We start from the raw sequence: 16,170 nt of genomic DNA, 5'->3' as shown, positions 1-16,170 counted from the left end.
TTTCTTGTCTCTTTTGGTGTCCTGTGGTGGAGACTCTGTGGCCTCATTGTCTTCAGTGCTGCTGTTTTGCTTGTTTTAACTTGTGAGGCCCTTCTACTTCTTCTCTTTCTTGGTTTTCTTTTTATTTTGAAGGGTGAGCTCTTGAAGGCAGATATTTTCAATGATCACAAGCTTTAGGTGTTCTTCAGCTTTGCTGGCCGCCTTCTTCAGGGCTTCTTCTTTCTCCATCCACAGCTTCTCCATCTCTTTCAGTCTTGTCTTTGAGGTTTCTTCTCTCTCAGCCAGATCCTCCTTAAACTTCTCCTCCAGAGCCTGGCATTTGTTGATGCTCTGATCTAGTTCAACTTGTTTGAGGCTGCGCTCAGATGAAATGGCCAAATGGTCACTTCTTACAGTGTTAATCAAGTTGTCTTTCTCGGTGATCTGATCCTGCAGCTGGTTCACCTTCTTCTGATATTCAGTTTGCATTTGCTGCAGGTCAGAGCTGCGCTGGGCGTCGTATGTTGATTTGAGCTTTTTCAGCTCATTCTCAAAGCCAGTCTTCATCTGGTCACAGGTTTTCATCCAGAAGATTTCTCCTCTCTGTGTCACCTGTATTTCAGCACGGAGTGAGGAGATTTGCTCTTCTCTCATTATATTCTCTGCTCATCTATCCTTGCGGTTTCCAAAGCTTTTTCCAACTCAGTGATTTTCTGGTTGGCGATATACAGCTTTTGCCCTAGCTTGCCCTGTAAGCAGCGATTGTTGATTTCCAGCTGCATGTTTGTTCTCTCCTGTTCGTTAGCGAGATCCGCCATGGAGTCAATTGCAGAGGACATTGTCCGAAGGTCCTTCCTAGCAAAATGAAGTTCTTCTCTGACCCTGAGCACATTTGAGCCATGACCCGTCTGTGCATATTGTATGTCATGCCATGGCCTGGGATGCTGGGGGGCGCGAGTCTGTGCTCTGCGCGATCCCTGTTGCGAGTGCATATCTGAGCTGGGGGGCACTCCTGTAGGTTGCATGGCACCCTGGGGATGGCCATGCTGGGGGGCGCGAGTCTGTGCTCTGCGCGATGCCTGATGGGAGTGCATATCTGAACTGGGGGGCACTCCTGTGGGTTGCATGGCACCCTGGGGATGGCGATGCTGGGGGGTGCGAGCCTGTGCTCGTCTCGATGCCTGATGTGAGTACATAGCTGATCAGGATTATCAGTCGTATGAAAATGTAGTTGACAGTTATGCCCTGTAGGTGGCACTTGTTGTCAGTGATTAACTATATGTGTGAACGGTTGTTCAGAGTATCGAACGGTGTTTGATTCACGGGGGTCTGTTGACAGTAGTCTATGCAGCGTCGATCTATATCTTATCGTAGCGAAGTAGTTCTGACAGATTTCTGCTCTGAATATAAGAGGTTTAGACCGTGACGTCATCGCAGCAAATCGAAGACAAAACATTTCCTTTGGTTTCGTTCTAATGTGACGACGTCATTGACGGAGGAGGACGACGACGATGATGATGATGATGTCGATGATGAAGATTATGATGGACTCGACAGGTTTGACCAAATAAAATACAAATGAATAACTGGATACTTTAGTTGATGTTATAGTTGCGCACCGGATACTGATAACAAGGAAATCAGAAAGAAATTACATGTCACATCGTGCAGCATTTAAAAAGCAGAATGTTAAAGGGTTAACAAACAGGCTCTAACCTTATGATAACCTCAAATGGTAAATGATTTTATTTGCACACAGCAACTTTCTACCTATTGGTAAAGCTGCACTCCTTGACCAAGGAATCACTGACATGACAGACATGAGGTGGGTGTTTCTCTGTGTTTTAATCTTTAAAAGAATTGTTCAACATTTCCCGAGAGACCGTTATTACCGGGTGTGGAGGTAAATGAGAAGATTGAGACCACTCTCATAATACATAAGACAGTGATCAGTTATACAAGGGAAAGATTTCATTTCAGCATAATTGCAATCAGTCATTTTCTGACTGCTACAATATCAATAAAAGTACCAATGTGCTTCCTAATAATTGTGTTCTTTCTGTTTATAATCACATACATCGTAAACTAAAATGTTTATTTAATTAAAGATTTAATTAAATTTCCTGAAGTGTTCACCTTTATTTGATGCTATTGTCTAGAGATGCAGGTAATATGGAGAGATACAGAGAATTATTAATTGAACTAATTTCTGTCCTAAAAATTTAGAGCCAAGCGACAGAGCTGCAACGGACATTATCATGTGAGCTTACGTTTATGAGTGCTGATTACTGCCAAATTTGAAACATTTGCAAAATGTCACCAATTCATTTTTATTTGATGAAGACACTAATATGCCTATCAGCCCCATGGAAGCTCAGTAATTAGTTTTAATTTAGTCTGACTGGCACCTTTATTAATGTTGGGCCAGCTCCCTCTTTTTAAAGTGTAAGTTAACTCAGCTGTAGCTTTATGATATATTTATATTCAGCACTAACAAGGAAGTAGATTAGCATAATTTATGTATTCTTTTATTATATTTTCTGCATATATTGTTTCAGATTTTACGTACTACATATATTGATAGTTTTTTTAATTAATTACATATGGGGTACACTAGGATGTTTTGGTTTACCATGTAATTGGAGCATTTGCACTATTGATGTGAAGCCAGTTAAAATTGAACAAAATAATATGAATATGTAAAATTATGATTTAAACTGTAGGGTGATGTACACAGTGTGTATAAAACTGTTTAATATTTAATATACCTTCTCTGTGATTTGAGAAGAGGCACCCTAGATGCCCTACCAAATATTCCATTCCAAATATGCTACATATATATTTTACAAAAGGAGCACAAAAAACAAAAAGAACAATAACAACAACAACCAACAAGGTGAGGCTGTCAGAATCACTCTAAGTGGTAATCAAAGTTGGAACACAGTTAAAAAAAAAAAAAAAGACAGTTAAAAAAGAAGAAGTTGGTGGGTTCACCTGAATGTGTTGGTCAAATCCTATAATGACTTTTATTAATGAAACCAGAAGAAAATGACATATTAAATAATGCAGCATTTACTCAACCACAACTTGTGTACTTGTGATTGGTTCAAAAAGCTACTGTTGTCCTGTTAAAAATCATACCATAAAAATAAAGATAGACACGAAAAACACAGGAAACATGACAACTGATTATAAAAATAATGCATGGTAACATAACAAGTCTCAAAGAAGTGTTGTACTCATACACTGTCCAGTCCCACACATCTCTGCAGCTCTTTTCTCTCTCTGATGTGTTGGTGGTTGTAGCTTTAACAGTGAGCCAGGGTGTGTCCCCTGCACAATGTTATTTATGCGTTCTCAGCCCCCCCCCAGGATCACAAGTGTTATTTCACTAACAGCAGCTCTAATCATTTACTGAGAGGATTTAAACATTTTTCTCCCTTAAGGAGTAGCTCATATTATAAAGTTAAGTGAACTGTATTTTATTTATTTGAAGTCAAAACATTTAAATCAGTATCATGAAATCCCTCCTCCTTCCCTTCAGTTTATCTGAGCTATTGACAGCATCTGCATCATCGTGGCCCTGGTCAGCAATCTAATATTCTTCAGAAAGTTCTTCCCAAGTGTATTGCAGAAGTTCCCACAAATGTGTGGCACTTGTAGGTCGCTTGGCTTTCACTCTTCTGTCCAGTTCATCCCAAACCAGCTCGATGAGGTTTAAGTCTGGAGACTGTGCTGGCCACACCATGTTTTCAAGCTTATCAGCTTGTTCTTTTTTCCTGAGCTAGTTCTGACATAGCTTGGACTTGTGTTTTGGGTCATTATCTTGCTGTAGGATGAACCTCTGACCAACTAGGTGCATACCAGAGGACATTGCATGGCGCTGCAGAAAGCTGTGGGAGCCGCTTTGGTTCAGGGTGCCGCTCACTCTGTACAAGTCACCGAACCTGGATCCAGCAAAACAGCCCCAGACCATCACACTTCCTCCTCCATGTTTGACAGTTGATGTCACACACTGTGGAACCATCCTCTCGCCTACTCGATGGCGTACAAGGATCCGCATGACGAACCGAAGATTTTAAATTTATTTTGATTCATCAGTAGTCCAATGGCGGTGTTTCGTGGCCCAGGAGAGCCTCTTTGTCTTATTCTGACATCTTAGCAATGGCTTTCTTGCTGCAACTCATCCTGTCAAACCTGCAGCTCGAAGTCTTCTCTTCACAGTTGAAACTGAGACTACTATTAAGCTGTGCTTGAACCTGTTGTCCTGTGAGCCGCCTATCACGCAAGCTGTTAACCCTCAGAAACTTGTCCTTCCTCTGATTCAGTTGTGGCTTTGGGTCTGCCAGACCGCTTCCTGTCAGAGTTTTCCCCCAGTTTCTGAGTGGCTGTTGTGCCTGCAGGAAAGACCTACATTTTTAAGTGTTATGATGGTCTGTCTCGCTTTCATTGTTTATTGCCTTTTTCTCACCATTTTTGGAGCAACACACTACTTTCTGCAGTACAGTACTGTTCACCTGATGCTCATGAGGGTCTGGTACCACAGTGTGTTCCAACACTGCTTTTATGCAGACAGAGGGGGTTGTAAGTAATCAAGAAAAGTCGGAACACCTGCAGGAATTAGTAGCACCAGCTTTCAAGGCTGATTGAGCCTTCATTGCTGCAGAACAGCTTTAACTTGTTAAAGGCCTGAAATGTTTTTCTGAATTCTGAAATGTACATTATTTTTCAGTTTTGGGTAACCAAACCTTTTTTTTAACCTCTGGCTGTTCAGTACTTACCTTTGTACCATTTCAAGCTATTGAATGGGCTTGCATGACTTGAATTGCAATAAATAACTGTGTATATATATGTGTGTGTGTGTGTGTGTTTGTGTGTGTGTTTTTTCTGTAAAAGAACAGAAATATCGTGTTTTTTCAGTTACAATTACATTATGTTGTTTTACATTTAACATGCAAAATCAGTCTATTTTTGTAATTTTAATGGTATTTTAATAATACAGAAAAAACATACAGTATACAGTAAAATTATGTTATATTACACATTTTTTTACAGTGTAGTTACTCAAAGAAAAGTACTAATCACACGTGCAAGTTGATGTTTTTAGTTTTACATAGTAAGGTCTTTTAGGCAGGTACAACCCCAGGATGAATCTGTAATTTTTTTCTGTGATCACTCAGCCGTGATTGGGCGAGAGGTGGGGTACATCCTGGACTGGTCTCCAGTCGATCTCAGGATTAACACAACGAACCTAATGAGCATGTCAGTTCAAACCTAGAACCTTCGTGCTGTGAGGCATCAGTGCTAACCACCACTTTAGACTTTAATCCATGAGGGAAATTATTTGGTCACAGCAGTGTAGTTCCACATAAAAGAAACACTCTTAAAAACCACAAGTAACAAGAAAGATGAAATAAATTGAGATTAGATGAAAATATAATAATAATAATAATAATAAACAAGTATTATCTAGTAACATAAAACAGTGTATTGTAACATTGTGATGGACTTTGAGGCAAAGGGGTACATAGTTTCCGAGGTCCATTGCGTCCGGGGTGCCTTTAAGAGACGAATAAAATAAATAAATAAATAAATAAAATTGGCAGATGCACACGTAACACGACACTGAGCCCCAGAACTAAATGGCAGGAATGAGCCAAAATTATACAAATTTTTCTTCTCTTTCTTCTTTATTTAGAAATTTCACATTGTTCATAAAACTTGTTTTGTAAAAGGTTAGTTCTTTAAACTACTTCTTTGCATTCAAACAAGGGGGGAAAAATAGAGTTATTTATAGGTTTTCATGTGATATTATGTTCGACACCTCTGCACCAAAAGTGCAAAGTTATTTTCCACAACAGAACAAATGTGTCATCAAATGATTAAGAAGAAGAAGAAAAAGAAGAAGAAGAAGAAGAACGTTAATTGTCATTGCACACAAGTTACAATGAAATTTTGTTTGGTAACTATCTCTAGTAAAATCTTGATGTCATGTGTTTAAATGTAATAATATATTAAAAATATAATAAGTATAAAATAGATAATAAAATCTCTTTCATCTACAATATAAATTTATTGCACTATTTCAGATCTGAAACAGGTGTTAACGTTCCTTCAGCAGCTTTTCACAGCCATTGTGTGTAATCCACACAAAGGGAGAAATACAATCATGAGGCTAAAGGTGAACTGTGGTTAAAAATCGAGCTCCTTCCTGCAGACACCTGTCCCTGTCCATGCTCCGGAGGGCTCTGCTGGCTCCGATGGTGTGGATCTTGGTCACTCTGCTGGACAGAAAGATCTTCATCTTTGCCTTTAGTGTGAGTGTAGACCCGGGGCTCTTCACAGGTACCAACCAGCTCAACCCTCTACACAGACAAATCTAATGAGTGTGTTTCCTGTTTTTAGTTGGTACACTACTCCCTTACCTCTTCCTGTGTTTATATGTGTACATATGGTGCACACTTCTCATCTAATATATGATTCATCATTTTATTTAGATAAAGTCTAGACATTTTCAATTTGTTATTTACTGAACGAGACAGTTTACACCTGCAAACTAACTTAAAAGGTGATAAATATAAATATTAATATTATAAATATACTTGCTTAGACTGAAATGGTGCACAATGTAGTCACTGTACATGTTTAAAAATAAAATTATTCTATTAGGAATAGATAAAATAAGCATAAATAAACAAGTGTATTGACCCTTTGCTAACAAGACAAAAGTGTCTCCTTACGAGGACAACGGGTCTAAATGAAGCAGAATAACCTGCAACAAACCTAAAAGATAATATCCCCATATGAGGACATCGGGTCTCTGGAGGTTAAAGTACAGAAATGCACACACATGCAGTCCAGAGTGCCTGCCCTCAACCCTTTGAGGAACTTAAAAGAATTGTTGTATGAGTCAGCTGACCAGACCTTTTGTGAAGTGGTTGCAGACACCCTCCACATGAAGGCTGATTTTGGGTTTGTCACGGAACCACATGAACGATGGCTTTTTGTTGCCTTTATGCCCTTCTCTTTCCTTTATAGATGTTGACATATATACAAAGTGCATGTTACAGAGCTATAAAATAATCTGAGTTAAAGAAGTTTTAGTCTGCCTGAGGACCTGAGGAAAACAGACAATGTGGACATTTTAAAAAGCAAACTAAAGACCTACCTTTTTAGCCTGGCCTTGAACTGAATTTTATTTTCCCTTTATTCTGGTTATTTATTTTATCATTTTATATTTTTTAGTCTGACTTTTAACTGAATTTTAATTTTGACTTATTTTATTATTTGACCTTTTTAGTATTTATTTATCTAAAATTATAAAGTTATTATAGAGTCTGATTGTTTTATTGATTGATAAAAACCTTTGAAGAACCTTTTAAGTACCATTGTTTTTCTCTGCGTAGGCAGTCAGCTGGTCCATCCTCCTGTTCATGATTATCCCGGGAGCAATGGTGCGCCTCATCAAACCATTCTTCGACCACCACACCGCCTTCCTGCAGACGCGCTACTGGAGCAACTACCTGGACGTGGAGCAGAAGCTCTTCGACGAAACCTGCTAACTTCACGCTTGAGCCTTCGCCCGGAAGTGCATGGTGCAGTTCTTCGAGGACATGACGGAGGACACGGTGCTTCGTCTTCCCCATCCGCCTTTCATTGGCAATTTCAAAGACGTGTCAGGATGAAGAAGAAGAAAGGCTTCATGGGATAATGAGGCAGGAGCAGGTGGACCAGCTACTTGACCAGTGGTACCACGGTAAACCTGAGCTGGATGTGACCAGGATACCGCAGTGTTGGGTCAGATGTAGTTTACCGCAAACTAGCAGCGAGCTTTCCTTGAGGCAACCCACAGGTTCACTTAATGAGCTTTCAGCCTCATCTTACCATCTTCACTCTGCAAATGGTTCTTGCACAGTTGTCCACAAACCAGACAATCAAGACTTTTTTGAATGACTGTTTTTTATTGGATATAAGATGCCGTCCTCCATCTTTTTCTGACATCCTAGAGAGGAGGCTGTGAGTGAACCTTGGCTAAACATCACTGTAACAACAAAGCTAGAACAGTAGACGCTAGAAAATTCTACAAAACCTCTTATACTCAATTAAACAGACAGATTTTTTAAAGCCGAAAGTCAAGGTTTTAATTGACTTGACTTCTCACTTTCTGCAATATGTACATGGTAACAAATTAGTTATAGTTTTCAGTAACAGGCACAATCTGGCTTAGGAAGGCAAATATTAAATCTACATTCATTTTTAAACAATATATTGTAAAGATGTGCAACAGACATTTATATTGATAAATTATGGAACTTATAAACTTGTTCTGTCTCTGTATTTAACAAAAAAAGGTGTACATACCAGGTACAAATAACATTTTAAATAAAATCCAGTGTACTGATATCTTAGTTAAGGTCACTTTAAGGCAACTTTGTTCATCCACTCCAATCTGCATTGTGTAAAGCTTGTGCCAGCATTGCTACTGCCTAATCGATCCTTCTACATTGTCTTTGCCTTTAATAGTGGCCATGATTAATTCAACTGGGTTCCATTTCAATCATAATTATTCTTTTTGATTAACTTGTTCAAAATGAGGAAGCATTTCTGCACTGACTGAACTTAATAGGACAGACAGAGCCTCCACTTTCTGCTTTGTCTTTGCCATTGAGATATACACTATATTAGCTAAAGTATTCCCTCAATTGCCTTTACACACATGTGAACTGTATGAAGTGACATCCCATTCTTAACCCATAGGGTTTAATATGTTGTTGACCCACCCTTTGCAGATATAACAGCTTGGACTCTTATGTCCAAGAGTTCTTATGGGAACTTTTGAACTTCCAGAAACGCATTTGCGAGTCAGACACTGATGTTGGATGAGAAGGCCTGGCTCATAGTATTCGCTCTAATTCATCCCAAAGGTGTTCTAGTGGGTTGAGGTCATGACTCTGTGCAGGCCAGTCAAGTTCTTCCACATCAAACTCAATCATCCATGTCATTATGGACTTTGCTTCGTGCATTGGTGTGCAGTCATGTTGGAACAGAACAGGAAGAGGTCCTCCCCAGACTGTTCCCGCAAAGTTGCGAGCAAAATCAAGTTCCAACTAAGGGGCCAAGCCTTCCTCCTGAAAAACAGCCCCACATCATAATCCCCCCTCCACCAATCTTCACACTTGGCACAATACAATCCAACAAGCTCCATTCTCTGCCAAACACATGCCTAGGTGCTTGATTTTCTATACCTGTGGTCATGGAAGTGAATAGAACAACTGAATTTGGTTATTTGGATGGGTGAGAGAATACTTTTGACGATATAGTGTAATGTCCTACACACTGAAACTATAGTGAAAATGTCAGTGTAATCTTGCTGGTGTAATGTCAATATTATTGCACACATATATTTTTATTGTCTATTTTTTGCTGTGAAACATTCCTATAGTTGACCTGCTGCATGACCAGACGCATGTCTCACACAGGCCACGTGGCTACACTAATCTGTTGACATGGGCACTGAAATGAAAAAACAAAGGAAAGCAGTGTAGCACAGTCGTAAGAGACTAACTTGTCACACTGTAAAGCTATGATGGACATGAAAGCGTCACAATTGACACACAGTTTTTTTCCAGGAGGTCACAGGATTATTGGGTCTCCTTAAGGAGCTCTCTGGTGCGTACCCCATGCTCCGTTTAAGCCTCCTTCCCTAGGCAGCTTCACGTTATCCTCTGCTTGCAAGTCCTGGCTGGGAAGAGCCAGATAAGGCTGCTGTCCCCATGGAAAGTCTTGAGGGCTCTTCCTCAGAAAGAGTGGGAGGGAATCCCAGCTAAACGTAATGTCTTTGAAAGCATGGAGGAGGAAAATTCCCAAAATGATGGTGAGGAACCCACTAATTGTTCCCACTACTCCATCAGTGGTCATTCTCAACCATTCCTTGAAAAGGATACCTGAACATGCCATGACCGATGTGGTGAAGAAGACGTAGTAAATGGGAGTGACTATGGAAGTGTTAAATATGTCGAGGGCTTTGTTCAGGTAATTGATTTGGATGCTGACACAGACTACGAGGCAGATGAGTAAGGACCAGAAGAGGGGTTCCTTCAGCACTGCTGTTCCAGCAAACAGCTCCTTAATGCCAATGCCCAGGCCCTTGACACAAGACACAGAGAGGGAGCCAATCACAGAGCAGATCAGGATGTAGACCAGCACGTTCCTCTGTCCGAACCTTGGAGCCACAGCAAAGATTAGAACCAGGCTGCTTCCCACAACGCACACAGCAAACACAATGAAACCTAACGGGAGCATTCAAGAATGAGTTACTTCAGTGAAAATAAAGCATCCAAGCCTTAACTGGGAGTCACTTCCTGCATGGTTAATCAGATCACACTGATGGAGATTGCAGCCTACCTGGGTCGACGAGCTTCTCGGCCATGGCAGCAAGGGATGCGACCTCCTCTTCCTGCGGTGCATGGATCACCATCACTGTAGAGCCCAGGATGCACAGCAAACAACCAGTCTTCCCATGCACATTCAGCCTCTCATTCAGAAAATAAGAGGAGAGCACGGCACTGGAAAAAAAAAAAAACATTCAATGTAAAGTTAAAACACAAATGGTCCTGCTTACATGCCTTTTTGAAATCCCTAGAAATGACCAAAACCAATACTGTGTTCCTTTTATTTTCAAATCACATTCATTATACTTTCCTTAAAGAGCTGGACACATTTTTTTTTTTTTTAGAAAACATTGTTAAAACAAAAGAAACTGAAAAAAAAATTACCTGACAAGTACACTCAGCGCTCCAAGAGGAGTCACTAGTGTAGCCGGTGCAAATGCATATGCAGCAAAGTTAGCGGCCTCTCCAGCTCCCACTACAAGACACCAGATAACAATTATTAGACACAAATTCATAACTGCTGCTGGTAAAGTTATACGCTGAAAAAATACTTCCTTCCAACCCACATATGCAAATGTATGCTTTGGAGGAATGCAAAGGATCCACGCTGTGTGGTCAACAGAAAGTCATCAACAAGAATACCAAACCCACAACAGTCACATTTCTTCTTTAAAAAACAAAGACCACAGTGTGTTTGGGCATGGCTGGTCAGCAGGGTAGCCAACAGCTGACCGTGTCAGGCATGAATAAATCTCCAAATCATTCACTTACTTGAAATGAGTCCTGCCCACCATAGCCATTCTTTCAGATAAGCATGTCCTCCTTGACCTGTGACAGACAGAAGGCAAAACTGGAGCATGATGTAACAATTACAGACTTCTTGCTGGAAATAAGTGCCCACAGGCTTTAAGTTGGAGGGACATTACCTTCTTTGAACCAGTTATATATAAAAAACATTATGGCTAACTTACATCTTGTAATTATTTATAGCATTAAAAGTTAAATATGGCTACACCTCTTACAGAATACTTGTAACATTCACATAAGCAGGTCATGCTTTTTAGTAATTTAGCTATGGTTGTTAGTTTGTTTCCAGATTGATATACCACATACAGAACATAGGTTTAAATCAGCAAATGCAATATACTGTTATAAACTTAAAAACTCAAAGGGATATAAAGAATTTGAAACTAGCCACACATTCACCAGCCACACCTGTCAACTATTACTTACACTGTAATACACAAGTAATAATCTGTTATAATAGAATAATACATTGTGATCAAACTGCAATGATTACTTAACTGATGAGGTAATTGGCAGAAACTAACAACTATGCTGCAACTACATATTTAAATGATCATCATTCTTACAAACTCATCCCACATAACCTGTACTTAAGTTTAAAGGGGGCTAAATAATTTGTTGTGTTTTGTAGTACTATTGAACTTCCTTGTGTTGTACTAACATGTTTCTGTTATTTTGACAACCCCGTTTTAGTAAGTGGACCAGGCTAAATAACTGAGACACATATGCAATTCAGTGGTTTATGAGCACCGCAAACCACATCCTCCGTCCTCCATTATTATTTGAGTTATTCCACCTACTCAATATGACCATATGTCATTGTTAACAGATTAATCAATAATAATAAGAACAACAAAAACAATACTTAGTTGTACCCTTAAATAGTTGTCAATACAACAGAGGCAATATATGCTGCATAAAGACTACTTGGCACTTTTGATATCGTAAATACATTTTGACAATGGCACTTCCGTTATTCATACGCATTATCATGCAGCACATTTACATGTAACCCTAATCAAGGATCAATAATCGTTTGTTATTATGTGAATACTTTATAATATTGTAAGTTTGCTAGCTGACGTTTGTTGTTACTTGACTGTGGTAGAGTTAAAGATTTTAAGCATGTCTTCCGTATTTGCTGAAGTTTACAAGCCAAAGCTTACATTACCTGCTCGCATCGATCCCTTGCCGGCCAATCGCAGCAGGCCTTTCTTTTTCAGGATGAAACTCGCTCCGATAAAAGCGCTGGAGCTAATAGCTAGAGACAGACCGATGTAGAAGTCCACCCGGTTCGCTTCCATCTAAAATTAATACAAAAGAAAATGTTAACAACACAAAATGGCGAATGAATTAAGCGAACTTCTCTCGTGAACTTTTCAATACTCCAGCAACAGGCTGCCCATGTTTAACATCACATGACAGGCTGATTCTCCGAAATGCGACGAAATGAAACCAGCAATAAGACACAGAGAAACGGAAGACTATCGATCTTTCTTACTCTTTAACCGTTTAGTTAAGTTTAATACAGTATTTGACTGCCGCTTAACTTTAAAGTTTGTAAAATGCTTTTATTTTTTATGTTTTTACCTCGGTTGTCACGTCAACTCCATTCGCCGCTGTCTCAGGAAGTGAAGCAGCTCATTGGCTGGTCGCTGTTACTTCCTGGTGGTTGCCTAGGAAACAGAAGCAGGGAGGGGGCTCTCTGTTTTGCTGTCTAATGAATTCATAAATACTGCATATTTCGTTGTCCTGAACCAACAACCTACAAACACAATTATTCTCCACATCGTTACATTATTTTTCGCAATAAAGTAACGATTTAAAAAGTGGTCTCTATTTTATTTGATCTTATGCTATATTTTTTTGTGTTTTTATGCAACAAACACCAAGGCAAATTACTTGTATGTACAAATATATTTGGAAATAAAGTATTTTTTGATACTGAATTTTTATGCAATGGCAGGTGAACAAAAACTGTGTAATATTGAGATTTTTGTGTCTTTATTATGAATTTTATTTATTTATTTGCCTTACGGTGATCGCAGACATACACTATACATTTTTTTGGGTATACAATGCCGGAAGACTTAACGTCCATCATAATAATAATAATAATAATAATAATAATAATAATAATAATAATAATAATAATAATAATAATAATAAACCTTTGGCAGAACCTTGGGGAGAGAGACTTCGCAATTTGATTGGTCGCTCGTGTTTGAGGCTGCAGCGTTTTGATTGGACGAGCCACTGTCATTCACAGGAACCGGAAGAAGCGCTCACCTTGACAAGCAACCAAAACACATGGAGTACAAGAGAATTGGGAAAACAAGGCATACTTTAAATTACTCTTTCCGGTTCACTTGCAGACATTAACACAGGATTGCTGTTTTAATATTCAGTGGTTACGTTAACCGTCTTCAGCGCTAAAACAACAACAACCACAACCACACTCGGTAAATGAGTGAGCAACGTTAGCAGTTCCCCTGGAGTAAATACCGTGTCCCTGGATCAAATATCGCGTCGCGGTCCGCATGTTGGCGTCTCCTGGTTTTCAATTATGAGGTTTCCTTTTATTTTTGTTGCCAGATGCTGTACAGCTGTTAACAGTCTCCAGAAAGGCCATTTTTTATCACCAATTCAAGCTCTGTTGAAACATCAGAAGTGCGCTGCTTTGAGATACACGACCACCCGGCAGTGCAGAGGCGACAGGAGTTTCTATGTTACTACGCCCATATTCTATGTCAACGCTTCTCCTCATTTAGGACACCTGTATTCAGCTGTGATAGCCGACTGCTTGCACAGATACAAGCTACTTCAGGAATTTAACTCCAAGTTTGCAACAGGTATATCCCACAAAAATAGTACACGTTGAAACACGTTGCATTTCTTGCATGTCACACACACTCACTAAATCTCTGTAATATCTCTTAATCTATGATAATACAGCTGTAAAGCTTAGTCTGGATCCAACTAACTAGTCTGTAATCAGCTAATCTCATCAGTTACTTTCTTTTAAAGCCAAATGATCATTTTTCAGTTTTATATTACTGCCAAAAATAATATTAGGTTGTGCAATTTTCTATTTCAGGAACTGATGAACATGGCTTGAAAATACAACAAGCGGCCGAAGCTGCAGGGCAAGATCCCCTCACCTTCTGCACCAATGTTTCCGACCGATTCAAGCATCTCTTCAGCAGCTGCAACATATCGTACACAGACTACATAAGAACCACTGAGCAGAGACACCGGCAGGCCGTAGAGCATTTTTGGTCGGTGCTTTGGAGTAAAGGGCTCATCTACAAGGGGAGTTATGAGGGCTGGTACTCCACACAAGATGAAAGCTTCCTCATGCCGACGCAGGTCTGTGATGCTCTGGACTCAACAGGGAAGGAGATCAAAGTGTCGCTGGAAAGTGGACACAAGGTAATTGACAGCATGATATTCGATTGAGTGCAAACTTTAAAGGGGCACATAAAACAGCTGGATATGTCTTTAATTTGAGACAGAGCGAGGCCTGTGGTTTCCTTGTTTGTTTTTTATTTTTATTTTACTTTAAATTAACAGATCTTCTCTCCACTGTTTTGTAGGTGGAGTGGATGAAAGAGGACAACTACATGTTTCGTCTGTCTGCGTTTCGGTCACAGCTGCTCGACTGGCTCAGAAGTAATCCTCAGGCTGTTCAACCCGAACGTTTCCATCAGGCTGTTATCCAGTGGCTGCAGGAAGACCTTCCTGACCTCTCAGTGTCCCGTCAGAGGAGTCGCCTACAGTGGGGCATCCCAGTCCCAGGAGATGCTGAACAGACTATTTACGTGTGGCTAGATGCTCTTGTGAACTATCTCACCGTAGCTGGCTATCCAGGTAAACATGACCAATGGTGGCATGTAGCTCACCACGTTATAGGAAAGGACATCTTAAAATTCCATGCCATCTACTGGCCAGCTTTTCTTCTTGGAGCTGAACTGCCACTGCCGCAGGTCATACATGTGCACTCTCACTGGACTGTGGGAGCGAAGAAGATGTCTAAAAGTTTGGGTAACGTGGTAGATCCTCTTGAACGTTCACAGAAGTTCACAACTGATGGTATGAGGTATTTTCTGCTGCGGCAGGGTGTCCCAGACTCAGACTGTGACTATACAGATGACAAAGTTATGAAGCTGCTCAATTCAGAGATTGCCGACTCTCTGGGTGGTCTGCTTAACCGCTGCACTGCTCCAGCTCTCAACCCAGCTCAGGTCTACCCCCATTTCTGCCCTCAGTCTTTCTCCGTTGAACACGGAGGCAAAGCTGTGGTTGAAGATTACCACATGTTGACTTCTGTTACGAATCTACCATCCGTGGTAGAGGAGCACTATGAGAGCATGCATGTGTACAAAGCTCTGGAGGCCATCAGTGCCTGCGTGAGGCAGACCAACGGGTTTGTTCAGCGACACACACCTTGGAAGCTGGACAGGAGGGACGGCAAAGACCAGCGCTGGCTAGACACCATTATCCACGTCTCACTTGAATGTCTGAGGATATACGGAATTCTCCTCCAGCCAGTGGTGCCAGAGGTTTCTGACAAACTGCTGTCCAGACTCGGAGTGCGGCCACATGAGAGGAGCTGGGCAGCTCTGAACTTTCTGCCCAAGTATCAGGGAATGGATTGTCCCTTTGAAGGGAGATCACTAGGACCTGACGCCGGACTGCTTTTTAGTCGCTTGGAGTGTCAGAATGTAGGTAAACAAAAACCCAAGAAAACAAAAAAGTCAACATGATGTTTTCTCTCAGTCATATCCTGACACTCTGAAGTTCACAACTCATAACAGAAAAAAAACACAAGTGGAGCTTCTGTCATTGCTTTGTTGCATGTTAATATTCCAGTAAACCAAGGCTTTAAGTGACTACACCCTGATCCTGTCTTTCATTTCCAGCTGGAATGCAGTCATCATTATTGGTATCAATCACATGTACTTTTTTTGCTTTGGTATGCCAGACTGTAGGC

At 40.4% G+C, this 16,170-nt stretch overlaps 2 protein-coding genes across 2 annotated transcripts; one reads left to right on the top strand and one right to left on the bottom strand.

Moving 5' to 3' along the window:
• Positions 1-7,920: 7,920 nt before the first annotated feature.
• zgc:101583 (uncharacterized protein LOC494104 homolog) lies at positions 7,921-12,871 on the bottom strand. The gene is made up of 6 exons (XM_047585913.1): positions 12,768-12,871; positions 12,349-12,481; positions 11,142-11,198; positions 10,755-10,845; positions 10,384-10,544; positions 7,921-10,268 (listed from the first exon to the last, which is right to left on the bottom strand). The coding sequence occupies exons 2-6, from the start codon at positions 12,479-12,481 to the stop codon at positions 9,634-9,636; spliced, it is 1,077 nt and encodes a 358-aa protein (XP_047441869.1). The 5' UTR covers positions 12,768-12,871; the 3' UTR covers positions 7,921-9,633.
• Positions 12,872-13,431: 560 nt separating this feature from the next.
• mars2 (methionyl-tRNA synthetase 2, mitochondrial) lies at positions 13,432-16,012 on the top strand. Its single transcript, XM_047584859.1, has 3 exons — positions 13,432-14,029; positions 14,275-14,609; positions 14,774-16,012. Exons 1-3 carry the CDS (start codon positions 13,744-13,746, stop codon positions 15,941-15,943), a joined length of 1,791 nt encoding a protein of 596 aa, XP_047440815.1. The 5' UTR covers positions 13,432-13,743; the 3' UTR covers positions 15,944-16,012.
• The last annotated feature ends 158 nt before the right edge of the window (positions 16,013-16,170 follow it).

The sequence above is a fragment of the Mugil cephalus genome, chromosome 5, assembly GCF_022458985.1.
Source record: "Mugil cephalus isolate CIBA_MC_2020 chromosome 5, CIBA_Mcephalus_1.1, whole genome shotgun sequence".
Taxonomy (NCBI): domain Eukaryota; kingdom Metazoa; phylum Chordata; class Actinopteri; order Mugiliformes; family Mugilidae; genus Mugil; species Mugil cephalus.
The sequence above is the reverse complement of the archived record's forward strand: the minus strand, read 5'-3'. Positions and strand labels throughout refer to the sequence as shown.